At 49.2% G+C, this 27877-nt stretch overlaps 2 protein-coding genes across 2 annotated transcripts; one reads left to right on the top strand and one right to left on the bottom strand.

The window, feature by feature from the left end:
- Window positions 1–592: 592 nt before the first annotated feature.
- On the top strand, window positions 593–25916 carry Traf3ip3 (TRAF3 interacting protein 3). The gene is made up of 16 exons (XM_057770745.1): window positions 593–814; window positions 4108–4508; window positions 5962–6109; window positions 6211–6274; window positions 6474–6498; window positions 6725–6754; window positions 6838–6933; window positions 14399–14470; window positions 16557–16697; window positions 17182–17319; window positions 19631–19766; window positions 20331–20393; window positions 21814–21870; window positions 22881–23017; window positions 24665–24771; window positions 25560–25916. Exons 2-16 carry the CDS (start codon window positions 4167–4169, stop codon window positions 25654–25656), a joined length of 1653 nt encoding a protein of 550 aa, XP_057626728.1. The 5' UTR covers window positions 593–814; window positions 4108–4166; the 3' UTR covers window positions 25657–25916.
- Window positions 4332–27877, bottom strand: C5H1orf74 (chromosome 5 C1orf74 homolog). The gene is made up of 2 exons (XM_057770744.1): window positions 26205–27877; window positions 4332–4376 (listed from the first exon to the last, which is right to left on the bottom strand). Exon 1 carries the CDS (start codon window positions 27016–27018, stop codon window positions 26227–26229), a length of 792 nt encoding a protein of 263 aa, XP_057626727.1. The 5' UTR covers window positions 27019–27877; the 3' UTR covers window positions 4332–4376; window positions 26205–26226.

Raw genomic sequence — 27877 nt, 5'->3', positions numbered from 1 at the left:
AAGAAATGAATGCAGAACCCCTTAAGGATCTAGAGCTCCTCGAAAAACACAGATCCTTCAGACATGCCAACACTGGGGAGAGGTGCCCAAAGGAAAGGAAGGTTCCTGAACAGATAGCTGGATGGCATGGAAAACATCCCTCCTGGGTCTCACCACAGAAATGGCGAGGCTTGGATCTGGCTCAGAGCTCATCCCTGTGTAATCCCAGATACAAACAAACAACAACAACAAAAAGTTTTGAAACAGGGTTTCAAGTAGCCCAAGCTGACCTTGAACTGAATATCTAGCTGAGGATGACCTTGAACTCCTGATTCTCCTGCCTCCACTTCCTGATGTTGGGGTTCAGAGCTGCACTGCCAGATATGGCTTTTAGTGCTGAGGATGGAACACGAGGCTTTATGCATCTAGGCAAGCACTCTACCTACTGAACTCTATCATCAACCCCTGGAAATGGATATTGGCTTGAAACTGCTGGGGAGCACAGACCAATCAGGTAGCGGAAGAGTGGGTGGTGGGGTGGAGTTCCTCACCAGCCCTGGAGGCCCCAAGGGTGAAGGGGCCCCTCTCAAGTTGCTGAGAGCAAGGAGAGGAACTGAGGTTTGCAAGCACTGTGGCTTGTCTGTTTCCTGTTTCACCAGACTGCTGTGCCAAAAGAATGTGGGTATCGGAGGAAAATGGAGAGGGGGCTCAGAACATCTGACTGACCGCTTCCCTGGCCACCTGAGACCAGAGAGGGGGCTCAGAACATCCGACTGACCACTTCCCTGGCCATCTGAGACCAGAGAGACACTAGGGACAGAACCTGGGACCTGAGGTAATGGTGGAGGACAATGCTTTGGGATCCAGGTTTGGGTCTGTTGGCGTTGGGGGTGGGGCAGAAGGGGCTCTGCCCATGCCAGCCTCCTGCACAGCAGCAGGTGGTAGGGTCTGAGTGCTGGGCTTTGTGTGACCAAGAAAGCATCCTTGGGTAACCACTGAGATATGGCTAACAGCTCTGTTCCACCTGTTAGATTAGGAAAGGTAACGACAAGCCTGTAGGTGAGGGGCAGTGCCCTGCTGCCTCCCTATGCAGGAAGGAGAGCCGCCCTCCCTAGCGGGTACTACCCCTTCCTCCAAGGCTCTAACTGGACCCTTCCTGTTGCTAATGGAGACTCCAGAAAGCCTGGGCAAGTGACCTTGTGACCTTTCTCTGAACCACAGGACCAGTTCCTTTATTCTGCAGCTAGTCCCTGTCCATCAGATCTTCCACAGCCTTCTTATGTTGAAGTGAGCCACCATTTCACACCATTCCAGAAGGCTGTGTGGCTCCATACAAGCACCACATCAAATCCCATCGGGGTGGCGGGGAGTGGGAGGACCTGTGGGTCGAGCAATGCTCCTCTTTCTAGGGAACCATTCCTACTGTAACTTCCCTCTTGGTATTAAGTCCTAATGATGCAGAGAGTAAAGCAGCCATATTTCAGTAGACCTACAGACCAGCTAGATGGAGAGCAGGGAGAGACGTCACCACAGCCTTGCCTCAACCCCACAAGATGTTTCCTCTTCCTGTCTAGAAGGCGAGAGGGTCCTAAACCCAGACAGCTACCTCCAGTACAAAGCCTATATGGAAGTAGGACCCAACAGGGAGGAACCTAACCCCTCACTCTCGTGAGGCCATACCCATTCTTCATCTGCCTGTTCTTTGCCTTCCTGTCTGACCTACTGGAGTTGATGGTTACGTCCAGACCACTGAGAAGCGCTTTGTCCTTATAACCCAAACTCAGAGGCCACAGGAAAATTATTCCAAGATGGAGCTATAAGGCCTGTTCAGAACTGAGAGAAGGAATTAGGGGGAATCAGACGGTGTCCTAGAGTCTGGCTTTGCCAGGGCGTTTGATTTACACCAAGTGTTCAGTATCCAGCACCAGCAAGGATAGGTAGGATGCTTTCTGTCTGTTATTTTTAAAAGCTATCATAATGGCAGTGCTAAGTATATGGTGTGGATGTCATCATTTAATGCTCATATCCCTTTCACGGGACGTTTTAGCCCCATTTCATTAATGAGAACCCTGAGGCTTAGCAACACTTAACCATTTCCCCGCTGTTTGTAGGCAATGACAGCCTGAAAGTGAGTCGCAGACTGGCCCCAAAGCAAGAGTTCCTATCCATCCACCCATCCATCCATCCACCCACCCATCCATCCACCCACCCATCCATCCATCCATCCATCCATCCATCCATCCATCCATCCCATCCATTCATCCATCCATGGTAGTATTCAGGCATCTGTATATGGCCTGGCCTTGGGGTTCTGACAGGATGCAGCCACTAAGAGCCCCTGCTGTGCACATTTAAAAGGGCCATGCCTACCTCCCATCTCTCCCTCTCCCTCTCTCTCTCCTTCCCTCCCTTTCTCTCCCTCTCTCCCTTTCTCTCTGCCTCTCTCTTCTGCTGCCCCTGTCCCCAGAGGCTGCTCTCCCCTCTCCCTTTTGAAGTCCCCTTTCCCCTATAAAACTCTTTCCACCTGAGCTCTGTCGCACTGCGTCTTTCTCTCGCATACCACATTTTTTTATTACAACAATCCATCCATCCATCACAGAACATGTGTAGAGCTTTTGGCAGAGCATGAGTGAGAGCAAAGCCTTGGGGAAGGCACTGAGATGATGAGGAGGACAAACACCAGCTCACAGTCCATGGGGTAAGCTCTGCCCAAGGCAGAGGCTGCTCCTCTGCCCTCAAGGTTCAGGTAACAAAAAGCATCCAGGACTTGGCCATATAAGCCCCTCAGAGAGTGAGAGTGTCCACCCACAGGCTTGTGAATGAGCGCAGTGACCAGGGACAGAGCAGCCGCTCTGCACAGAATTCTATCTTGTGCCAGAATAGACATCGAAGTCCCAACAAAGAAGCATAGGGCCTCAGCCTGCAGATTCTGTGCAGCCTATAAACAAGTCTCAGGGGTCAGAACTGCCCAGTGTCTGCTGGTCAGTGAAGCTGGGATACTTCCTCTGACCATCCAGGAGCTGAATTCGAGGACAGTGGGATGAACGGTAATAGAGAAGAGGCAGCAGCTGTGAGGAGGACCTTCCTCATCACCCAGCCAGGCTCCAGAAGGCAGAGGAGGCAGGGCACCATCTCTGATGTTAGGGTGTAGCTCGTCTGAGTCCAGCCCTCACTCCACCAGGCTGCCAGAGCCCAGAATGAGGCTAGCCAAATCCACAACAGGTAGGTGAAGACGAGGGTTTAGGTACTAGACAGATGGCAGGTAAAGTCACCTAATGGGGAACCAAGGGTGACCTATCCTGAAGACCATTCCTTGGGGACAGGTTTCTCTTGTCTTGTTTCTTAGGGTTTGTCTTTGGAGGACTCCTGTTGAGAGTTCAGACAGCAGTTTTGGAGATAGACTGAGCTTGGCAGGGAGGTGACACTGAGCCAGCGTCTCTGGAGTGGACCAACACTAAGCATCGTGAAGATGCTCATCCCATACACTGACCTGATCAGCAGCTGACGTCAGCACCTTGCCCTAGATACATAGCAGATGACAGAGAGAAAGGTCAGGATGTGGTGATGGAGGAATTAGGGCAGGTTTCCCTGAGCCATGCCAGTCCTGAGCCACAAGGTGACTGCTGAGAGCTAGAAATGGGGCAGAGGGTGCCAGTCACAAACCTGGTCACTTCCTGAGGGGTTGTGGCTAGACCCCCACTGGGTCTCGAGAACTGCCTCTTAGCTATTTTAGGGATAGTGTGGGCAAGAGAACAGTCAGAATGACATCATCTTTCATTTTAGACTGGGAGATGAAGTGGGCTGAGGTGGCCACAGTTCTGCAAGCCACCCAAAGGGCTGTACGCTCATTGCGACAAGTATCATTTGTCCCCTGTGTACCCTCACTCAGAGGCATCTAACCAAAGAAGAAGGGGCTCCAGAGAGAGCCGCCCACTTTAGGGATCAGTGCTAGAGAAACCTGGCCTTGCTGGATTCCATCAGTTCATGCAGGATTGAGCCCAGGAGTCCTCACCCCGGGTTTTCAGCTCACACACAGATGGAGCCCTGTGCTATTTCTGCCCTGACCTAGGGAGATAGATTGTCAGTTTTTGGCTCATCTTCTGACTCCTCCCTCTTGGTATCTGGCAGATCCAAGCAGCTGTTCAAGGAACTGAAAGCCAAAGACAACAGGTGCTTGGGAGGTCACCATGATCAGCTCAGACCCCAAGTCCTCCCCTGGCTTGGCTCGGTGGGCTGAGAGCTACGAGGCCAAGTGTGAAAGACGTCAGGAGATCCGAGAAAGCCGTCGCCGCCGCCGCAATGAGACTACCTGCCGCCAGCCGGTGAAGGTGCTGAGGACCCAGCACAGGGAACAGCTTCAGAGAGCTCGGCAGCTCCAGTTCCTCAGAAGGAGAAACCTGGAAGATGAAACGAAAGGCCAGGTCAGGGAGCAAGGGCCTTCCCGCAAGACAGATGGAGAGACATGTCAGGTGACTGTCCTCAAAGAGTCCTTGCCTGGTGCCAACAAGACTGCTTTCCCTGGACAGCAGGTGGGATATGTCCAAGAAAACACTGCTCTAGACCCGGGGGATGGGGAGTCTGAGAAGCACAAAGGTCGAAGGTCATTAACAAGTGATTCCTGTAAGCCCCTTCCTCAGCCATGCAATCAAGTTTCCATCAGTCATCAACCATTGCTCTTTAGAGATTGTGCTGTGTCTTTAATTTCTTTTGAAATGGGGAATGGGGGTCCTACTCCTGGCTGTTAGGAGAAAAGAAATAACTGTTCAAGCAATTATAAATAATAACTAGTATGAGATCTTTTTTCTCTAAGATATGGCCTTGCTATATAATTCAAGAGGGCTCCAAATTTATGATCTTTTTGCCCCCCCTTTCCTGAGTTCTGGGATTCCAGGTGCACTGTAATTCACAGACTCTGCTTTTTCTTCTCTCAATGCTGAGGGCCTTGTGCATGGTCGGCAAGCATCCTGCCACTGAGCCGCATCTCCAACTCTATAACATCTTCTGCGGCTATCTTACGGCATCTACTTGACCATCGTTCACCAGAGACTTACTAAATGCTTTGAATATGCCAGGAACACAAGCCAGTGTTCTTCATGCCCCAACATGCATGTGTGCATGCACATGCTGCCACACGGCTGCCCAGAGCAACCATGCTAGAACATGCCAACTGCCTGTTTTACATGGTAACAGGGCCTCTGAATGGCCTTGACAAAGGGGCAGAGGTATCGAGAATGGGAACAGAAAAATGCAGTGAAATAATTGTCTGCCCGTGGCTATTTAGTCAGCCCATCATGGGATCCCATAGATATTTCTTAGCCTTTTAGTACTGGGTTAGCTACATAGACTTTTTGATTTTGTAGAAAAGAAGATAAAAATAACAGACATTCCCTCCATCCAAGACAAGAAAGAACAGGCACCGAGGTGACCTCGAGGCTGTGAAGCTTTGGGTGGTTTGGCTTTCTAGGTAGAAAGTATCATTTGGACTGCTGTGACCAAATGTCACACAGGGAGTAGCTGGAAACAGCAGCAACATATTTCTTGTCATTTTTGAAGCTCAGGTCCAAGCCTAAGACTCCAGAGCATCTGGAATCTGATGAGGACACTCTTCCTGTGCAGAGAGTCGCGCCACCATGTGCACACGTGGCAGAAAGTGGGCAGACAGGCGCGCTCTTACACAGCTCTTCTGGGAAGGCACTGACCTCACTCGCAATGGCCCCATGTTCCGACATAAGTCTTCCCAAAGGCTCTGTCTCCTAAAAACCGCTACAATTTCAACACAGGAGTTTCGGGAAAACCACTCAGTCCACACAGATGTCATTAACATTTGCTTTGTTTCATTATGGAGCCGAGGGCTTTGTATGTGCCCAGCAACCCGCTAGCACTGAGCTACAGCCCCAGCCTCTGGCTCTTCTCTCTGCAGTTCTCTGGAGAGCTTAAAAGGCCCTTCGGAGTGGCATTCCACAACCTTCCTCTGCTTTCCAGGTAACAGGGACGAGCGCCGCCGTTTTCCCGACCATGCACCATTCCTCCTCAAGCCTCCAGAGAGATTTGGATGGCCTCCATTCCTCACACGTGACAGTCTGTCCACCACAGGACTCTGCCATAAAGAAACCACACAGACAGCACCGGGGTGAGAGCGCGGCCCTGACCTACAACGGCAGCCCAGTTCTCCCATCCCTCCCTCATCCTCCCTCCTTCCTGACCTGCTGAATCACCCTGTCTGTCTCTCAGGTACTCAGACAAAGGCAGAAGAGGCACAGCCAAGAGTAAAGAGTGATGCCAGTCAGCAAACCAAGTGAGTTCCCTCGTGTTCTGACCCCAACAGTTCACATCCCATTCATCCCTCTCCTCCACTGACAGCCCAGCTGAGGAGGAGGAAGAAGCCCCTCCCCGCCCTACTGCTCTTCCACAGGGATGCCAGGTGCAGCTTACACCCCGCCTGCTCGCAGGTTTCAATTTTTTGGCCCACTGTCATGTTTTCCTTCTCTTCCCAGCTGTGGAGTCGCAGTTCAAGATAAGGTAAGAGAACCCTCATTTGGAAAGGTGTGGGTCAAATGGTCCCTAAGAGCTAGCATCCCAGGATTCTGGGATAAACCTGGGCTGTGGTGGAGGGTCCTGAGCATAGATGTGGGCCTAGAAGGACCCTGCCAGATCCAAGGCAAAAGAGATGTGCTCCGTGTAAGCCAGCCAGGGCTCTCTGGTTCTCTGCCGACGTCTTCCTGAGCCTCTTCATCTCTCTCTGTAGGACATCATCCAACTCTCTGAGTACCTCAAAGTAAGTATCACGGCGACGCCTGTGGCAGCCTCACACCCACTCTTCCTCCAGGTTAACCTTCCCCTGTATATTTTTCCTTCTAGGAAGCTCTCCAAAGGGAGCTGATCCTCAAACAGAAAATGGTGTTTCTCCAGGACCTGCTGCCTGCCCTGATCCGGGCCTCTGACAGCTCTTGGAAGGTAAGAGTAAAATTTTCAGACCAGGTGTGAAGACTTTCATGCATGCCCACCTCGTGTCTCTCAGCATCCCACCCGGCATGGGAAGGGCTGTCTCACTGGGAGGAGGCAAAGGTGGGGGTGCTTAGACGCAGAGGCCCAAAGGTCACAGTAAGTGTGACCTGGGGAGACCCAAAACCAAAAGCAGACATAAGGCCCTGCTTTTAAACCATGAGAAGAGATGAAATGAAGGCTCCGTCCAGTGTTGTTACCAAGTATTGTCAAGGCAACGGCTTTCACGTGGGATTCTGTATTAGTCACTTTCTTATTGCTGTACCAAATTACCTGATACAAGGAACTTTAAAGAAAGGGCTTATTTTGTTTATGGTTCCAGAGTACAACCCATCATCGTTCGGGAAGGGGGGAGTCATGGCTGCGGGACTGTGAGGCAGCTGGTCACATTGTATCCACAGACAGGATCCAACTGAGAAAGGCTGGTGTTCAGCTGGCTCCCCTGCCCTATTTTTTCCCACTGGGAACCCCAGCCAGTGCTCCATTCCAAGTGGGTCTAACCACCTCTGCAATCTAGAGGCTCCTTTGCAGGCATACCCAGGGGTTTGCCTTCGCTATGACTCTAAATGTCATCAAGCAGACAATCAAACTCAACCATCACGGATCCGTATCAAGACACACACAAGTCAGCCTGAACAATACTCAGCCTACAGAGAACTTCATGGTTGTTCTGGTCTGATTTTCTCTTTGCCGTGATGGGCCAAGGCCTTTCCCACAGTCACATTACTACTTAGCAAAGTCCAGGTCTCTGATGTTGGTCTGTTCATTCTCTAGATTGTCAAAGGCCATGCTCCTGATACCAGGCACTGGGAAATTGTTCTTTAGGCAGACACCTTCATTTATTTTGTAAACATCACCTCACTACGTAGCCCTGGACGACCTAGAACTCTATGTAAACCAGGCTGATCTTGAACTCACGGAGATGCACCTATCTCTGCCTTTGCCTCCCAAGTGCCGGGATCAAAGCCGCGCCGCGCACTACTGTGCCGGGCTCAGGCTCCTGCTTTTCAGAGGGTTCATAGTTCTGTAAGCAAGACACATGCCAAAACAATACAGACATGAGAAATAAGAGATGCTTCCAGGGTGGAACAGGCTACAGGGAGAACAAAGAACCCCAGGGAAGGGAGCCAGAGGCACAAGGACAGTTACAAAGCATTGCCAGGCAAAGGAGGACTCAGTGACAGGGTGGTCAGGTAAGAGCCAGAGTGTGGCTCGATTTAGCACAATGGCTCTCTAAGTTTCTTATCTCAGGAATCTTTATATTAATTTTTAATAGATTAATATTTTCCTAGAGTGACCACACTTCCCCTCCCTCCCTCCTCTCCTCCCAGTGCCTCCCCAGTACCCCACCCACTCCTCCTTTCTCTTCAGAAAAGGGCAGGTCTCCCCATGTATATGGGCCAGCCACGGCATATCAAGTTGTCAAAAGACTAGGCACCTCCCTTCCTATTAAATCTAGATGAGGCAACCCATCTTTGTACTAATTTTTAACTAAAAACTCCAAAGAACTTCTGATGGGTACCATATTATAATTTGCCGTGTTAAAACTTAAAATGGAAATTTATGAATATTAATTTAGAAATAACAACAGTCAAGCATCATATGCTAACTTAAGTTATGTATTTTAATGGAAAGCTTTGCTTCAAAAAAGAAAAATTAGAGAAGTACATGGTTGTACATTCTCAATACCTAGTTAGTAGGTTTCCTGTAACATGATAATAGGTTTCTCCACCAATGCAGTAAGCCAGATCAAGTTGAATTAAAAAGTAAAAGAACAGGTATATTTGAGCAAGGCCTGGAGAAGTCACGCAGCCAAACTAAAGCAGGGAGCGTATATACCCTGTTGGCAAGGGGTGATGATGTCCTCCACAAGCCCAGGTATAGTCAAAAACTGACCACTTTAGGAGGGGTCTTGGGCTACTGGCAACTTCAGGGGAGGAGCTGTTGGAGGAGGCCGCTTGTTTGTTTCCCGGCTGCCCAGAAACCAAAATAATCACACAGAAACTGTATTAATTAAATAACTTCTTGGCCTAACTGTTGTAGGGAGGGGGCCGCTTGTTGGTTCCCGACCACTTAGCCCTGAAATAATCACACAGAAACCACATTAATTAAATCACTGCTTTGCCCGTTAGCTCTAGCTTCTTATTGGCTGACTCTTACATATTAATTTAACCCATCTCTATTCATCTGTGTATCACCACGTGGCTGTGACTTACTGGCTAGAGTTCCCTCTGGCTCTGGTGGGACTACATGGCTTCTCTCTGACTCCGCCCCCTTTCTTCTCCAGCATTCAGTTTAGTTTTCCCCACCTGGCTCTGTTCCCCTATAGCTCTGCTATAGGCCCAAAGCAGTTTCTTTATTAACCAATGATATTCACAGCAAACAGAGGAGAATCCCACATCGAGGAGCTACTTCAGCCAACAAGAATACACAACTGGCCTTCTTAGCACTTTTGGAGACTCTCTGAGAGGACAAGGTTTGGAGAGAGAATTGGGGCTTTCCGGATCAAGCAGGAGTGAGCTGCAGGTTCCAGACAAACACTAGCTGAACAGAAGACACCTAAACTCTATTTCCTTCTCAGTTCAACCTCTTGTGAGCACTCTTTCAATTGAAGTATTTGAAGGCAGTCAGTGTCATGGAGCATGTGCTGAAAAGGGAAAGGCCTTGCAGATAGATCCCTTGAAAGAGTCTGTAGAACCCTCCTGTGTTCAGCAAAGGATAAGTTGGTGCCACCAAAGTCTATGGCAGCAGGTGTGTTCAGCCAGAACATGCAGCCTCCCAGGCCTCCACGCAACTCACTATAGGAAGGTTTATGCTTAAAGAAATGAAGGGGGGCAGCTGGAACACTCCCAGAGGTTTGTGGTGACACAGAAGGCCACCACTCCCCCTCGGAGCCAAGTCATCCCTCCTTACACCAGTCACCGAGCCTGGATTTGGAGTCTCTCTTGTGCGGGCCCTGCTTGTCTTTCCCACTGGCAGAGAAGGAGCCAGAGTTCGCAGCCGGGCACGCCAGTGGCTGAGCTAAATTGAGATCATCTCCCCCATTGGTTTATAAGATGCTTGGTAACGTCCAACTCTAGGCTGGGGGTTCAGGAACAAAACGAAACCGAGTCCTTACTCTGAAAGACTCACAGCCCAGCAAGGGAGAGACACAGCAGGCAGCTCTGGTGAGACCAGGCTGCGAGTGTGTGCGCAGCCCAACAGAGAAAGAGAGCGGTTCTGTCGAGGTAGAGGAAGGAAGGCTCTGTGGAAAGAGGCCATTTCTGCTGGGTCTTAGGGGTGAGTAGCAGCTCACCAGCTCAGGAGTGGCTCTATGATGGGGGCAAGCAGAAGAGTGTTTAAGGAATTAGGATATTTACAGGCCTGGGTGTGGCAAAGCACTGGGTGTAGCGCAGTGTGATGGACAGGAAGGGGTCCCATCTGAAGAGCATCAAAGAAATACCTCTCTCACACTTTCAGAACAGGAGGCTTGGCCCTTCACTGTCAAGGTTTGTTTCAAACTGAATGTGCAGACTCCATTGTAGAAAACACACGTGCATATCTGTATGTGGATGTGCATATGTGTCACAGCAGGCCTTGTATTGAGGACCCATGAGATCGCATGCCACCCCCGGTTGAGAAACACAGTCACAGGCAGGAAGAGGGGCGGAAGTTAACATTCACTCAGAGTTGAAAGCAGGGCCTTACTTATTCTGCCATGCCTGCTTGTCTTTCTGCAGGGGAAGAATCTGGTCTGTGCTTGTAGTTTCTCTAAACAAAGGCCTGACTCTGAGCGAGGGATGGAGCCCTAAGGAGGCCTAGCAGAGTCTAGGTCAACTGTGCTTAGTTAGTGGAAGTGAGGCAGATGCCTTAAGAGCTATTTATGTAGCAGTCAAGTCTGAGGCAGGAGGATTCTAAACTTCAGGCCAGCCTGGGCTTTATGTTGAGACCCTGTTTGGCTGTTGTTGTTGTTGTTGCTTTGTTGTTTTGCTGTTTTTCGGCCATTTCTACCATAAACTTGGAGGGGGTGTTATGTTACCCCGGGCTCCAGACGAGGAGTTGTGGCTCCTCTCCCACCTTCCTACCCTTCCCAGGTCTCACATTCACCCTTTTCTTCATCCTCCCACCCCAAGCTCCCAGCTTCCTGTATTTAAGAAAAGTCATTATTAGCTGTTCAGTTGAGAGTCCTTGCTTCTCCCAAAACAAAACACTTCAACTCCATCCCTCCCAAGAAGGCCCCAATATTAGTGAAACAGTGGCCCCATTTGGTGATTTTGAAAAAAATACTTGAATGAACGAGACCAGAATTAGGACTCGGACCTCAGCCAAGTGTCGTCTTTGTCCTTTCATTTGATTCCGTGCATGAATCTCCAGCTTCTCATGTAGAGATGATGTTCACAGCAAGCTCTCCATCAGAGCCCCAGAGTCAGTGCCCCCCAGGTCACTCCCTGGAGCTGCTGGGAACCCAGAGCTGGGTCTGACTACTAGAACAGATGCAGCTATGCAGGAGAGGAAGCTGGGGTGGATCTGCGAAGCGGAACTGAGAGCTTGCGATGACAGCACGGGGGAACTGGCTCTGCACCCTATGCAAACTCTGTGAGAGCAGAGATGAGCCATGGGCTAAGGCTTCCAGGGTGAGGTGTGCTGTTTCTGGAAATAGATATGAGGCAGGGGACGGACCAGCACCAGGTGTGTGTGGTCTCCCCATTGCCTTTCCCCACCAGGGGTGGCCTGTCTGAGGCGATCCAGACTCCTGGATAGGGTCCACAGCAGCCTGTAGAACTTCTTAAGTCTTTAACACTAAAGTCAGCATGGGGAGACTGGGGGTAAGGGGACTGCTTGCTCTATTTGCAGCAACTTGGCTTCAACATTCCTGCTTGCCTTAGGGAGTCTGGAGCTGTGGGCCAGGGATTTTGTTCATGCCGTAGACTTGGGTGGCAGCCCCTATCCCTACTTGAAGGGGCTACCATGAATCATCTTGTATTGCAACATAAATGGAAAAATAATGTGGGGTTGGGTTGAAATGCGCAAATACTTGGAAGAGGAAAATATTGAACGAAAGTGATCCTACAGACTAGGGAACTACCCAGAGGACATTTCCAGGATACTGTCTGGAGCCTGTGTTCCTTCCAGGCTATAAGGCGGCAATCTTTAAACTTGGTGGGTGTAGCTGGCAGAGTCTGTTGGGAGACCAGCACAGAGGGTGGCAGGGCGGGGCTAGCTGGGTTCAGGGCCTGCAGACTGACAATGAACAGGCCCCTCTGGGGAATGTAGCTGCTCTACCAGTTAGGCCTGGGCCTGAACAGTGGGAGCCTTTGTCCTCCTCTCATTTGTCCCAAGCCCTGTGGTTATTGTAAATGCCAAATCTCTTACTCTCGACGCTTTCCCACATGCGGCTGAGAAAAACATTAATAATAGGAGGCACTTTAAAAAATTGTTTTTGGCAAAGGCTTTTGCTTTTTGCAAGGTCCAGCTGAGTAACACAGGAAGCAGAACGGGTGGGGTCTCCCCCTGGTCCCCACGGTTAGAAGACTTAGACAAGTACGATCAAAACAGGAGCTCTGTGATACCACTTCCTGCCTTCCCCAGGCACCTCGAGTCCCGGCACCGGAGGCCCCCCTCACTCCAGAGGCCCTCTTCTGCCCCTAGTCTTTACAGCCATGGCCCACCAAGAGTGTTGGAACTGTTCGCCAATGACAGGAGCCACAACATCCAGAACTGGAGAAAGGTTCCCCAAGAGTCCCACAGGACTAGGGTGGAGAAGTCAGAGAAAGAAACGTGAAAACCACTTATAGGTTCATGACTGTATCTCTAAAACAAAAAAACAAAAACAAAAAAAAACATGCTCTTGTTAACGGCACCCCCGCAGCCCCAGCCAGATACACCTGGGATAAAACCCAATTCTGGCAAAGGGGATGTCTACAGGTAGAAGCAACAATGTACATGAAATGTAAAAGACTGAAAACCAAAATTGCACCTCTACCCACCCTTCTCCACTTGCTCATAGATCAAGGAATGCCTTAAAGTTCCCCCAGGCACCACAAGACCTGGGGCACGCTAGGGGTGATGGGGAGGGCAGACAGATGAGACCATTAGATAGACCCAGCTTTTGAATACCTCCGTGACTTTCCCAGAAGCCCCTTTACCCCTCCCTGGGCCCACTCCTACTCTGCTTAATATCTCTAAGTTCATTTCTCACTTTTTACACTTTCTCACTTGTGTCCTGTCAAGGAGGAAAGGACATGCGTGCACGCGCGTGTGCACATACACATGCACACACACACGAGTACAGTCAGAGTCCTCCACAGCCACAGGTTCCACAGCCTCAGATTCATCCAACACTGGACCAAGAATAATTAAAGGAAAAAAAATCCTGTTTTTCTTGTTTTTCATGTAATTAGTCTCAAGTAAATACATTATACATTTACGCCATGTTTCCACTGTACTGTGAGTGAGCCAGAGATGGTTTTTAAGCATATAGGAAGGCGTACATAGGCTATTGGTAAGTGCTACACACTGGGACTTGAGCATTCTGAGGGGTTCTAGGAACTAATCCTCAGTGGATATGAGGCATGTGCAAAGTAAGGACCACCCCTACAGAGACCTCTGCCCCACAGCCCTGCCCGGCCTGAGATCAAGGTATACCACCAGTGTCACCAATGCCAGTCTCTCCCCTTGTCTCTCTTGGTTGCAGATACCCTCTTGTCTTCAGGTGTTCTCCCCTCGGTATATCCTGACACTCAGATCTTGTTTTATAAAAACACCGGGGAACCAGACTTGACTGCATGTTAACTTCTTTGAAGGCTTACCTCCAAATGTGGTTCCATCCTGGAGTACTGCAGCTCTCTGCAGCCTTCCGGCCTGAAGGGCAAGCGCAGTTCAATCAGTCCGTAACAGGACATTGTAGCAAATACAGATTCTCCCCAGGAGCAACAAACAGGACATTGTAGCAAACACAGATTCTCCCCAGGAGCAACAGACAGGACATTGTAGCAAACAAGATTCTCCCCAGGAGCAACAGACAGGACATTGTAGCAAACACAGATTCTCCCCAGGAGCAACAGACAGGACATTGTAGCAAACACAGATTCTCCCCAGGAGCAACAGAGGCAGGGGAAGCTGCAGTGCAGGTGGGGGTGGTGGGGAGGAAAGAAATGACAGCTTAGGACCCTCCCTGCCGGTGGTCTTCTCTGCTGCCTGGGCCACTTGATAGAGAAACTCAAAGTACAAAGAGAGTCTGGGACCAGTCTGGATGGCCCTTGGCCTAGCAGAGAGAGGGAGAAGGCTAACTTCCCCTGAGAGATCCTCAGCTGTCTCTGCACTTGCAAGGGTTCAGCCTGCCCGCACCCACGGCAACCCACAGAGCCCCATGGTAACAAGCTTCAGCCATGTCTGTGTTTTCAGGCCTTACTTTACTAACTCATCCTGTTTACTTCAGGGGCAGCTTAATGAAGACAAACTGAAGGGCAAACTAAGGTCCCTGGAAAACCAGCTCTACACCTGCATGCAGGTAAGCGCTCTGAAGAACACTTCTACCACATTGATGTCAATAGGATGAGAACGTTTGAGTCTTCCTCCTGTCTTCTAAACACGCCACCAGATGAAGACTGCCACAACCCCACTCTTGTCCGTTCTCACATGGGTCCCTAGTTAGCTACGTCACTATCTCCACGGTTCCTTCTGTATCCTAGCATGCACCGCTGTAGCTCGGGAAGGAAACCCAGCACTAGGCGTGATGTTGGCTCCTACGGAGATGTGGGGAACAGTCCTTAAGGTGTGTGCTGCGCAGTCTCCAGAGGCCCAATCTGATAGCAGGGGAAGAAGACGTGACAGGAATCTGCAAAAATGACATTGATCTTGGGAACGAGTTGTTTTTAGCAACCTGGAGGAAGCAAGGGGCACAAGAGTCTAAAAGAAGGGAATCCTGGTTTTTCTTGTTAATATCTGGCTTCAGTGATCTCTTGATTTGGCCTAATTTCAGGTTATAAAAAAAAAATAGTTCCCCTGACAGGTAGAAAGAAAGTGGGAGAGCAGGGGCCAGCAAGAGGGCTTCCTAAATGAAGGCCCTTGCCACCAAACCTGACAATCTGAGTTCGATCCCTGGAACCCACATTGTAGGAGGAGAGAAATGTACCCCTTCACAAATTGTCCTGACCTCTGCTCACACTCTATGACAAGCACGTGTACACACACACACACACACACACACACATATTAAAGGAAAAGTAGGTAAGTAGGGAATGGGTGGGCTTCTCTCATTTAGCGCTAGAGGGATCAGCACTTTCCTACATGACTGGGAACAGCTTATATTGTCTGTAGGCTTCCTGGTCTACACATCTGCTCGCTTTGCAACGTGAGCTGCTTTGTTAGGCTCTTATTAGCTAGAATATGCCAACTAAACTTGTAAGAGGCCATCAAGCAAGTCAGATTGCAAGTCTTTAATTTGTTGTTTGAGAAAGGTCTCATCATTAAGCTGGCCTTGAACTTGTGATCCTCCCACCAGCCTCCCAGTGCTGGAGTTACGGGCATAAGCAACTGTGCTCAGGTACTCATCGATTTTCTATTGGAAAGGAAGCAGGTCGGCGATGACTGTTATTAAGTTCGATAACTAGGACACCACCATGCCTGACTTCAACCAGTCTCTCTCTGGTTTGATTTTTAATGAAAAACCCAAAAAAGCAGAGCACCCTTTCAGATACAAATACAAAATTTCTGACAATCCCAAAGTGAAACAAAAAAAATGGCTCCTAATGCTCCTTCCTCCGTCTCCATTCTCTGGGTTCTCCCAGACAGGTCTAGTACTAACTGTGAAAGCTGCCTGCCTTCCTCACAAATCAAACCCAAAAGGTGAAACACAGGCACCCAACTTCAGTGGATCTTCAAATCTAGTTTATCTGGTTTGGGGGTAGTTTCCTTGGTCATAAAACCAGGGGGAACATTTTACTTGACAGTCGTGGTGCACGCCTTTAGGAGGATCTCTGTGAGTTCTAGGCCAGCCTGGTCTACAGCGTGAGTTCCAGGACTGCCAGGGCTGTAACACAGAGAAACCCTGTCATAAACAAACAAACAAAAACCCAAACCAGGGGAACATTTAATGCAAATGTAATACGACTTTAAGAACACTAAGTAGGCCCTCAGAGTCCCGGGACGTTTTCTTTCAGGCAGCAGTGTGTCTCCATTTGCAAACTGTTTCCAGTGCAGTGAGGGAGATTCATCCAAGAGCAGAGCAGTGAGGAATGGGTCCCATGCTCATGAATGCCAGTGTGTCAGTGCTCAGCGAAGCCACCAGAGCTGGGGATGGAGGAGTTAGGGGAGATTTAACAGACATGGTGCGTGTTCTGAGTCTGGAGCTCAGCAGAGGCAAACCAGCTGAGAGGACAGAGGAGGAGGCAGCTGCAGAAGTACCCCGCCAATGGCAGGCACCCCTCAGACACCCTAAGGGATTCCTCTGCTCAGCTCCAGCCTGAAGAAAAGGCCTACCAGACAACTGGTGTCTCTGCCCTGGGGACAGGACCTACATCATTCCCTGTGTGTGTCCCAGCTGTCGGGTGGGCAGAGGTTCACTGTGTATTTGTCGGATTGCTTCTGGTTTACAGAAACACACTCCCTGGGGAATGAAGAAGATGCTGCTGGAGATGGAAGACCAGAGAAGCAATTATGAGCAGAAGGCTAAGGAGTCGCTGCAGAAAGTGCTGGAGGAGAAAATGAGTGCGGAGCGGCAACTTCAGTGTGTGCAGGTGGGGACGCTGAGCAGGTGGGGACGCTGAGCAGGTGGGGATGCTGTGCAGGTGGGGACGCTGTGCAGGTGGGGACACTGAGCAGGTGGGGATGTTGTGCAGGTGGGGACGTGGGGACGCTGTGCAGGTGGGAACTCTGTGCAGGTGGGAACTCTGTGCAGGTGGGGACGCTGAGCAGGTGGGGACGCTGTGCAGGTGGGGATGCTGTGCAGGTGGGGACGCTATGCAGGTGGGGACGCTGTGCAGGTGGGGACGCTGTGCAGATGGGGACGCTGTTGCAGGTGGGGACGCTGTGCAGCTCTGGGGGCTGGGACCCCGGGGGCAGGGAACAGTCCCCAGAGCAAGGTGGCCAACTACACACTCCAGAGACCATGCTCCTCAAGCTCATCCTTCATTTTAAACTACAATATAAGCAAATGCAGAATTCAGTGTGTTTTCTCTAAGCGTCTGCTCCTTGGGAACACTCTCCTCTGGTCTCTTTCAGCTGTCCCTGGCTTTCACGGAGCAGAAGTGTGAAGAGTGGAGGAGTCAGTACGAGGCTCTTAAGGAGGACTGGAGGACCCTAGGGGAGCAGCACAGGGAGCTGGAGAGTCAACTGCATGTGCTTCAGTCTAAACTACAGGTACTGGACTCTTAGCATGGGAGGGGAAGGAGGGCAGGAGTGAGGGAAAGGGTCTGGGGAGAAAAGATGCTCCAGGGTTGGGCCCCAAAGGCTTCATACGTGCAACAAGGAGCTTTCCAGTCTTCACCCCATGGCCCACTTAGTCCTAGACCCACTGTTCTGCCTCTGAACTGTGATTCTGTACTTAGAACTAATGCCTACACTGCTCATGCAAATGAACTAAGTACCCACTGGAAAGGCATTAGCCAGATACAAACGCCTGGGCTGGAACCACCTTTGAATTGCACCCTGATTCAGACACAATCCTAGCAGAGTACGCAGTGCACAACTTAAATGTTACTAACTTATTTACAGGTGTTAACACATCCTGCCAATGTGTTTCTTATCAAATTACTGTAAACCCTTGACATACTCAAAAGTTCCTATGCTTTCAATTTGTCGCCTTAGAAAACATAATTACTCTCGATAAGCCTGCTTCCTCAACAGGAAAATAAGGGTGATAGTCTTCATATCCCAGTATTGTTACATGAGTTAAATATGGATACTATTTAAACGAAGTGTTTAGATACTATTTATACGAAGTGTTTAGTATAGTCTATGGTACTATGAACACTTGATACAGGTTAACGATTACTGTGTGTGTGTTACCTCTGGCCTGGGTGGAGACCTAGCATTCCTAGCTATCTAAAACTAAGAGTTAACCCACTGGAGTTGTTCAATCATCTGGCTAATTACCCCTCAGGAAGGCAGAGTCACCTTAACCCACGACAAAGAAGGAAGAATAATCAACCATTTAATAAGAGGTGCACTTTCCCTTCCCGGGAAGCCTGCCCGTTTTTCTGAGTTTCTCAGAAAAGTGTAACCTTTCATCTCCTCTCTCTTTCTAATACTTGCCAAAGTCAAGGTATGCTTCCAGAACACTCTGGGCTTTCTTACTCTTTTTCTCTGAAGTTATTCTCTGTCGATCCTCTTTGCCATATGGCTGTCTGCCAAACCGCCAAGCCTCCAGCCCTAACTCTTTTCCTCTTCCTCGTCTCTGCCCTCTAGGCAGCTGCTGAGATTTTACCGTATGCTCATCATCATCATCGTTGTTATTGTTTGGGGTATTTTCCTTTTTTAACTAAGAAAAAGCTTCTTTCAGAATCTGTTCTTTTTTAACGTTAACCATCTTTCTTCAATTTTTATATTCTTGAGAGTTTAATTTCTATCTTCTTTTCCTCCCTCCAAACCTTCCCATATATCATTCCCTGCTTTCCTTCAAATTCATGGCCTCTTTTTCATCGATTATTACTGCATGCATAGATGTATGTGCATATATATATTTCCAAATAGCAACTTGCATGTATGATTTCAGGGCTGACCATTTGATTGGACAACCACCTGATGTGCTCTTCCCTGGGAGAGATCCCCTCTCTGACCCAGCTGTCCTCAGTTGTCTGTGGTTGTTTTGTGGGGTCGAAGCCTCGTGGGCTTTGCCCCATTCAGCTTGCTGTCTATAATGTCATCCTTGTTCCCTTCACATTTGAGCCGACATGTTGAGGAGACTTTGCAGGTGTCATTTCTGATGTTGCTAGGAGATGAGCTCTCACAGCAAACTCCCTGATCCCGGATCCTCTGGCTCTCCGTCTCTCTGCGCATCTTCTGCAGTGTTCCCTGAGCCTCAGGTGCTGGAGACATGCTGTACATGTATCCATTGAAACAGGGCTCCACGAGGATATATTTTGATTGGTTGTGATTTACTGTAATGGGCCCTAACTGTTGCAAAGAGAAATTTCCTTGAAGTGTTAATTTTTTTCATTAACAAATCTAAGAACTCAGAGAGGAGACCCCAATTTCCCAGTAATATATGGCACCCCCAGTGGGGCTCCCCACAATCTTCAGTAACACATAGATTTCACTTACTTAGTTTGGAACTTTGAGGATCTGTTCCCAAGGTGGATCTTCACAATTTCCCCCCAACAGAGCTCAGAAACCACATACACACACACAGCTGATGAGAGAGGGAGCGCGACTCTTCGAGGCACAGATCTCACTGGGTGCACAGCACAGGGCTCTCTTCCTCACAACTGATCATGCTGAAAGTGAAGGCACAGTGGAACATCTAGAAAAGTTCTGATTTGATTGGAGACCTGCCAAGGCGCTGGGACACTATCCCCTGTAGATATCAAGTCAGATGCGCTGTTGGAAACATGCAGGATAGAGAACACATCCCTGCATCCCAGGCTCTTAACGTTCTGCCGTCTTCTATTCCATGGCACCTGCTCGGTCTCTGCACACTGACCTGCCGCTGTGTGCCGCCTCCTCCTCTCAGCGAGCAGACAGCAGAGGCTCACAGATGAACCAGGCCCTGCAACTTTTAGAAAATGAGCACCAGGAGCTGCAGGCCACGATCGAGCGCCTGCAAGGGGACAGAGAGCAGCAGAGTTCCGACACCCAGGACCTACTAGGTACTCCTCTTCTTGGGGGTCCCACAACTTCAGGGGTGAGAACAACTGAATGAGCTCCGACACCCAGGACCTACTAGGTACTTCTCTTCTTGGGGGTCCCAGGATCATGAGAACCACAGCTGAATGAGCTCAGAGAGAGGAGTCTGGGGGGAGGCTTTGGTCTTCATTTCTGCTTGCCCTTATGATTCCATCTTTACTCGAGGGAAAGGCAGCTCTACCTTCGTCACCCTAAATGAACATCAGTTGGGTTTCTCTAGGACCTTGTATGCTCTTTTCTCCGGCCTGTCCCTGTGGGCCAGACCACAACTCCCACAGGAGTCTCATGCCAAGGCCATATTCCGAATTTGAAAGGGAAAGGTTAGCACAAACACTGGCAGAACAAAGGCTTTCCAGCAGTGCCGGTGTGGGCTGAAGGGACCCGGGGGCATGTGTACGCAACACAGTGTGTTCATGTGTGATGGTGCCCTTCCCCTTCAGACCCGAAGGGCCCTGGAGAGGACGGGACTGCTGCTCGGCGCCACCTCTGCCGCTCTTCTATTTCAGTCTGCATTCTTTCACTTTCAGACCGGCTGAAGCGGTCAGAGGAGGAGAAACAGGTCCTGGTGAGCAGAGTACAGCAGCTGCAGAGTAAGTGTCCTTGACAGCCTGAAACCTGCACAGGCGACTTCCGCTTCCGGTGTTTGTGCCCACAAAAGGCATTCGAAGGCAGGCCAGAGGCCCAGGCTCTGGTGTGTCCTGCTTCAGGGCAGTCTCAAGCCCACTTCCTGCAAAGGGAGGGTCATTTGCATAGCTCTTCACAAGTTATATGGTCGATTTCTTTCCCCGAGTTGTATATTAGCATCTGTTCTTGTGTTTCCTCTCTAGTCTCCTCCTTGTCAGTGACAACCATTTACATTCCTACAAGAATTCCAGCATGTGTGTGTGTGTATGTGTGTGTATGTGTGTGATATGTAGGAAGAGTTGTGATACATATGTGTGATGTGGTGTGTGTGCATGCTATGTGTATGTGTGGTGTGTATGGGAGCCCATGAAATGTGCACAGAGGCAAGGGGGCTGGAGGGTGTTGAGCATCTTCTCTGTCACTTCCTGCCTTGGTCCCCTGAGAAAGGGTAAGTCGCTGTTTCCCAGCCAAGCTAGCCAGCAAGCCCCAGTGATCTTCCCTCCTCTGCCCAGGACCTGACAGATTAAGGTAACAGGAACAAGAAGTCATGCCCTGTTTTACAGGGATGCTGACAATTTAAATCAGGTCCTCACGTGTGTACTGCAAGACCTCTTGCTCTTCCGTTGCCCCAGCCCCGGGACTGTCCATTTTAACAAGTATTAGGTGTTCTAAGATGGTTCTTTTGTTATATATTCCATGTATTCACATGAACATGTCACTCAGATCTTTCTCGCTAGAGCTGGTTCGAACGATAAGCATTCATTCAACCCCTACATGAGTCAGGCACCCTAAACATGTATTGGGGGCACACCATAAGCAAAAGCAATCGTTTCTTAAGAAACTTCCATTCTAAGCAAGTCCAGCGGAGGGGCTTCCATGAAAAAGAAATCAATGCGTGTCAAGTCAATAACTACTACAGAGAAAAAGCAGCAGATTCAAGGCAAAATTAGTCATTGTCGTGTAGAAGGTCATCTGAGAACGAGTTCCTCCTACAGCGACAATTAAGCAAAGACTCACAGACACAGAGGCTGACATAAGGACGGTGTATTTGTAATAAAACAACTTGGACAAAAACAAGCCGGTCCTGGAGTCTGCCGTCCAAAATCAAGCTGTCCAGAGGTTTGGCAACTTCTCTTTAGCTGTGCAGGTGGCTGGCTGGCTGATGTGTCTACGCATGCTTTCCCTGGAGCGTATGTAGGTCTACGTGTATAAGAGCAGCGGTTATCTGGACTAGGGCCCGTGTTAATGACCTTACTTTCACTTGGTTGCCTTTTCAAAGACTCATCTCTAGGAAATGTCACATCACAGGAGTGAGGACTTCCACACAAAAATTCTGAGGAGCAGCATCTGGGATATCTGACCCTGGCTCTGTCTGTCTCCCAACAGGTCTGCTTCAGAAACAGTCCTTACACCACCAAGAACAGGAGAAACTCTTAAAGAAAGGTCAGCAAATTTACTCGCACTAAATGTTGCTCTTCCTTTGTCTGCCTAGAGGCTGGGTATGGACTACATGACTTCTTGGGGTCCCACCCACTCCTGAGAGTCTGTGACGTCAGGGAGGTAGGGAAAAGTTTCTGACCTGGACATCTCAGGCAGCCTTCTACTCCGAGAGGTACATAAACTGGGAAAGGGTTTCTACTTTCTCTGAAAACATTGTCTGTTTTGAACATTTCAATAAATTGATTTTGAACTCATAATTTCATGTCAGTTTTTACACAGTTGATTTTATAAATCACATCCAGCTTTGCCCAAACCACACAGCACACGAGTCCTCTCGCTCACTCTAGCCCTGACCAGTCTACTGCCCAAGCCTGCCAGGGGCCCATCAGGCACACACAAGCCCCAGCGGCTCCTCAGTTAAGGACAACACATAGCCTGCTATTTTATTCTCACAACTCCTGGGAGTAATACAGGATTGTGCCCACATGGGGCAGACAAGAAAATAAAGATCTTTAGCCACATAAATCGAGGACTGAATTAAAGCAATAACCCAGAACTTGACTCTAGTCTAGTGCTCTTTTCTCCAAAACCAGGACTACAAGGTGGCTGAAAACCTAGCTTTAAACATTAAGGGGCAGTCTAGAAAGACTTCCATCTTCAGGACACAGAGGTGAAAGGTGCAAAGAGTGCAGAGTTAGACAGAAGCACTGAGGAAACCTGTGTGAGACACTAGATAACATGACAATAGAGAAATAATTTCAATTAGCAAGTATTCACTAAAACGATCAGACTAAGACAAGTTCAAAGAAAAATGAGATGTCAACCTTGCTTCAAGAAGTCTGAGGCCAGCTGTGTGTCCAGACCACAGGGCACACCAGAGCTCTTTAATGCAGAATGTTCTACTGCGTTCAGCAAAGGCAAGGACAAACCTGCCGTCTCCCTATTCTGCAAACCCTGAGGATTCTCAGTGACAGGGCCAGCCCTCACAAACAAGGGTCTTGCTGCTCTTCTAGATCAGGCCTTACCTGTGTGGAATCCAAAGCCCTCCCTTGATGAAGCAAAGCCCGAGAGTACAGGGAAGGAGAAAGACTGGGAGCTCAGAGACCAGCTACAAAAGGAGACATCTCAGCTCCGGGCCAAGGAAAAGGAGGTGAGGAGGCAACCTCAGTGTAAGGGCTTATCCAGACTGTGAATGCTCATCCAAACTGAGTGCTCATCCAGACCATGAGTGCTCATCCAGACCATGAGTGCTCATCCAGACCATGAGTGCTCATCCAGTCTGAGTGCTCATCCAGACCGTGAGTGCTCATCCAGACCATGAGTGCTCATCCAGACTGAGTGCTCATCCAGACCGTGAGCTCATCCAGACCGTGAGCTCATCCAGACCGTGAGTGCTCATCCAGACTGTGGGTGCTCATCCAGACCGTGAGCTCATCCAGACCGTGAGTGCTCATCCAGACTGTGGGTGCTCATCCAGACCGTGAGTGCTCATCCAGACCGTGAGTGCTCATCCAGACCGTGGGTGCTCATCCAGACTGAGTGCTCATCCAGACCGTGAGTGCCCATCAAGACCATGAGTGCTCATCCAGACCATGAGTGCTCATCGAGACTGTGGGTGCTCACCCAGACTATGAGTGCTCATCCAGACTGAGTGCTCATCCAGACTGAGCACTCATCCAGATTGTGAGGGTTGATCTAGATTCGTGGTTCTCAACCTATGGGTAGCATATCAGATATCTTGCATATCAGATATTTACATTATGATTCGTAACAGTAGCAAAAGTACAGTTTTGAAGTAGCAACGGAATAATTTTATGGTTGGGGGTCACCCCAACATGAGGACCTATATAAAAAGGGTCTCTGTGTGAGGAAGGTTGAGAACCACTGATCTAGACTGTAAAGAGCAGGGAAACCTGGGAGGCAACTGGAAGGCAGGAACTTCCAAGCTTAAGTTGTGACTAGATGCCCAGAGGTGTTCATTTTCTTGTACAAATTTCTTTGCTCTTGAATAGACTTGCAATCTTTCTCCTTCCTAACTGATAAGAACCCCTATCAAGGTTATATTGATAGACTATTATGAAGTCAACCAGAAGATAAAGATATTTGACTAAACACATTCACTTCTTAAATTCTGTCACATACTAAGTGTCACAGTGATTTTATCTTACATAGAACCTTTAAATGGCAAACGCTGCCCTAGGAACATACTTCCAAACTCACGCACACTTGGAAGTGTGCAGAAGCAGCTAGCTCGCAAGGAGGAGAGACTTGTCCTCCAACTACTGCTAAGTCTTTCGTGCTGTAAGAACTATGTTTTAGTACGCCCACTTACAAAACACTTTCACAAAGTCATAGAAAAGCATGTGCATGGAGTGGGCCAGTAAGCTGGCTCAGCAGGTAAAGGCACCTGCGGCCAAGCCTGATGACCTGAATCCAATCCCTGGGACCTACATGGTAGAAGGAGAGAGGTGACTTTGAGGGGTTGCCTTCCAACACATGCACTGTGATATCAGCACACGCACACACACACATACACACACACATATCAACAACAACAAATAATGTAAAAAATTAAGCATTTCCATGCATCAAATGTAATATATGAAGCATAACCAATCGTATAACTCAACATATTCCAGATAAACTATGTGATAGGAAAACGACTAACTAAAATCTCTGGGAAAAGCGGGGAGAATGGCTCACTCAAAACAAGTGAAGGGGTACGGTACTCAGGGCAGTCCTCCTCCGGAGTTACGTCCCAGACTGAAACGGTGGCACTTTGTTCTGTTGTCCCCAGTGCAGAGAGCTGCATTCAGAGCTAGACATCCTCAATGACAAGTACCACTCCTGTCTTGGAAAGCTACAGCACTGTCAAGAAGCCCTGAGCCACAGCCAGGAGGGCCCATCCTTCTCCATAGCCATACATGACACTGGGGTAGTTCCTTTTTCATGCCGTCTTACCGATAAAACACATCAGTTCACACCAACATCTGGTCGTCCTGCCCTGTCCCACTTATGCCAACAACATGCGCTATGAAATAATATATTATGGATAAATATGGACGAAATGCTGCCGCCTGTGATCCACCCACACTAGATGGAGCCTACTCTGAAAGCCTGACACGTTCTAGACCCAAAACACACTACGCATGCACAAACACGATGCTCGAAAGCTGCAGATGGTTTCAGAGCATTTGGGATTTGTGATCTAGCGCCTTTTTATTAGGCCTGCTCAACTGGTAAAGTTCATACAAATGTTACAAAATGAAAAAAAAAAGTAAAATTTGAAACACTCCTAATCCCAAGCATTTCAGAAAAATGACACATACCCTGTATTGGCTCAAGTATAAAAGAGCTCTTTTGATTTATTATGAAAATATGGCAAGGGCAGGAGGAAGACCTAAAAAGCATTGAGGGACACAAAGAGAGTATTATTTTGGTAAATTATTTTCTACTTTTGAATATTCATATCAGCATTTAAATATCTGTCCCCTACTGGATATGAGTCTCTAGGCCACTAGTAAAATGGTTTTATCTCAAGGGAGGTGACAGAAAGTAGGAGAGACACTGAAGCAAAAATGTCTTTTCTGCCACCAATGTGGGGCTTTCTGCTGTTAGAGCACCAAACACTGTTCTTGCCCATCTTTCCTCCTAACTCAGAGATGCTCTCTCCTGTCTCCACCTCCTTCCACACAGCGGCAGTGTGGCCAGTGGCTCCCGGTGCTGATGGTGGTGATGGCTACAGCACTGGCGGTGTTCCTGGCAAACAAAGACAGCCTGGGGATCTGAGTAACTTCTGGCGTCTGTCTGGGGGAAAACTAGAAGCAAACGACTCCCTGAAAAACTTGAGTTTTGGTACTTTACAACTTTGGTTTTCCCTCCAAGTGAATACAGATTCCTAGTTATATATATATATCCACGCTGTAAATAAACTTTATCTCACAAGACTATTCTTCAGAACTGTGTATTTCTGGAAAACACAGCACACATATGACACCTGAACATTATGGTCTCATCTCCTAATTCAATTAGAGCTATATAACATGCAAAGAAACCAGTCATTCCCTTTTCCTCTAAGCCACCATCCACTTAGGGCAGGTGTATTGCTTCATCTCCACAACACTCCTTGCCCCACTCTCTTTCCTTCTATTTCTTTTTCAATGAAAAACAGACACCTCTGCTAATACATAGGAACTCCTGACAGAAATGGAAAACACACTACGGCTGCCAGCAGCCATCCCCATTCACATATGTGGCCAAGGAACTGAACAACATTGTTCCCAAGACGCGCAGAATGATGTGACATCTTCCACCCAGAGATAAGCGTTCACTAATACCTTCTCAATGGGCTGAGTTAAGTCAGAGGGCCACGGCAGGCAGTGTGACTATCTCAGAGGAAATGCTGAGGTCACCAAAGTCATTCTGAGTCCTAAATCGGGTTCTGAGCTCCTTCTCCCAGGTGCTCAGAAAGTTCCTCAGGGCTGGGAACAAACTCTCTGGAACACTGAAGGAGTAGAGCAGAAGTGGAGGCTGAGCAGGCAGCCATGAAATCTGGACGGTGAACACCCGCAAGGGGGTCATGGCTAAGCAGTTGCCATCTCCGTGGTCCAGATGAAATGTGTAAGAGACAGGATAGCCCAGGAGTATCCCAAACACAGTGCAGAGATTCCAAGATGAGGAAGGCAGCTTGCTGGAGGAGACTCCCAGAGACACATCCTTCTGCAGTCCTTGAAAATGTGTGATGATCTCAGCTATGAGAGATTTCAAGTCCTGGAGCTGGTCCAATGAACAGACAGAAGGATGAGGCTGGGAGCAGGAAACATCCACTACGGCTGTGGTACCAAGCAGTACCTGCTCCAGATGCTGGCAGGCGTGCTCAGGACTGACAATGAGATTATTCTCTCCAATCTCAAGAATGTGAAGTCCCAATGTCAGGAAGCCCAGCCCCTGCAGCTCCTCCAGATAGCTCTGGAGCGCCAACACTCCAGCAGAGTTGCAATCATAGAGAATAGCAGGCTTCAGCCCGCGAGCCACGGCCAGCACCTCTCCTGCTAGGTGAAGACAGACAGCTCGAGGTGGGCCCTTTCTCTTTCCGGTACCCAGGGTCTGCCGAGCAGCTGCCACCAGCAGCTGCGGGCTTGGTGTTGACATGAGATCTGGAAGTTAGTGAAGCTCGGCCTCCTTAGCTAGCCATGGTTCCCATCCCTGGGTCACAGTCCAGGCTCCAACACTTAAGAAAGAGCCTAGGAACACTGTGGTAGGGGGGAGATCATTAACACTATCAAGACAGGGTCACCAGTGCTGCACCCCATTTCTCTGGCAGACTTAAGTTTTCTGAAACGGTGCTACTGGTCTTCTAGCCACATTTATATTGCCTCTGGCTTCGACTCTAACTTTTACCTGGTGCAGTTTACACTTTAGGATTCGAACCTTAAGGCATCTGGGTCAGTCTCTGGTAAAAGTTACCATTTCTCCCCAAACTGCCCTTCAGACACAGAGCTCTGGGCTCCAAACGTCAGCTTTCCAACTCCCGCTTTCTCCCACTAAAAAGAGTTCTCACAGCAGCCTGATCAAACCAGCATAAGCAAGAATTTGGAGTAACCACCGCCTCGCCCTTAGACACACAGGCGAGTGGAAGCCGCTAGAACTGGGGCACGGCCACAGTTTAACACGACTGGGCCCGCTTTCCCTTCTGGGCAGACACGTTCCCTCCACCACACGTACCCACGCGTGAGATTAGAGACTAGTTACATAAGGCAGCGATCTGACTCAAGGCTTGCACTTCCGCTGCAGGTGCGGGGTCGCAGGAAGCCCTTCCGGCTCCCTGCCAGCGGCCAGGAAGGTAACTGGCCGTCCTACGCCCCACACAAAACCGCGAAAGCTCTACGGTTATGAGAAGAACCCCCAGCAAAGACAGTCTGACGCACGAGCACACACCACCCTTCTCCGCCCTTCTGCGACGTCATTCAGAACGCAAACGCGAACGCAAGCCGGAACCATTGACGAGACC

This window comes from Chionomys nivalis, chromosome 5 (genome assembly GCF_950005125.1).
Source record: "Chionomys nivalis chromosome 5, mChiNiv1.1, whole genome shotgun sequence".
Taxonomy (NCBI): Eukaryota; Metazoa; Chordata; class Mammalia; order Rodentia; family Cricetidae; genus Chionomys; species Chionomys nivalis.
This window is presented reverse-complemented; position numbering and strand designations above follow the sequence as displayed.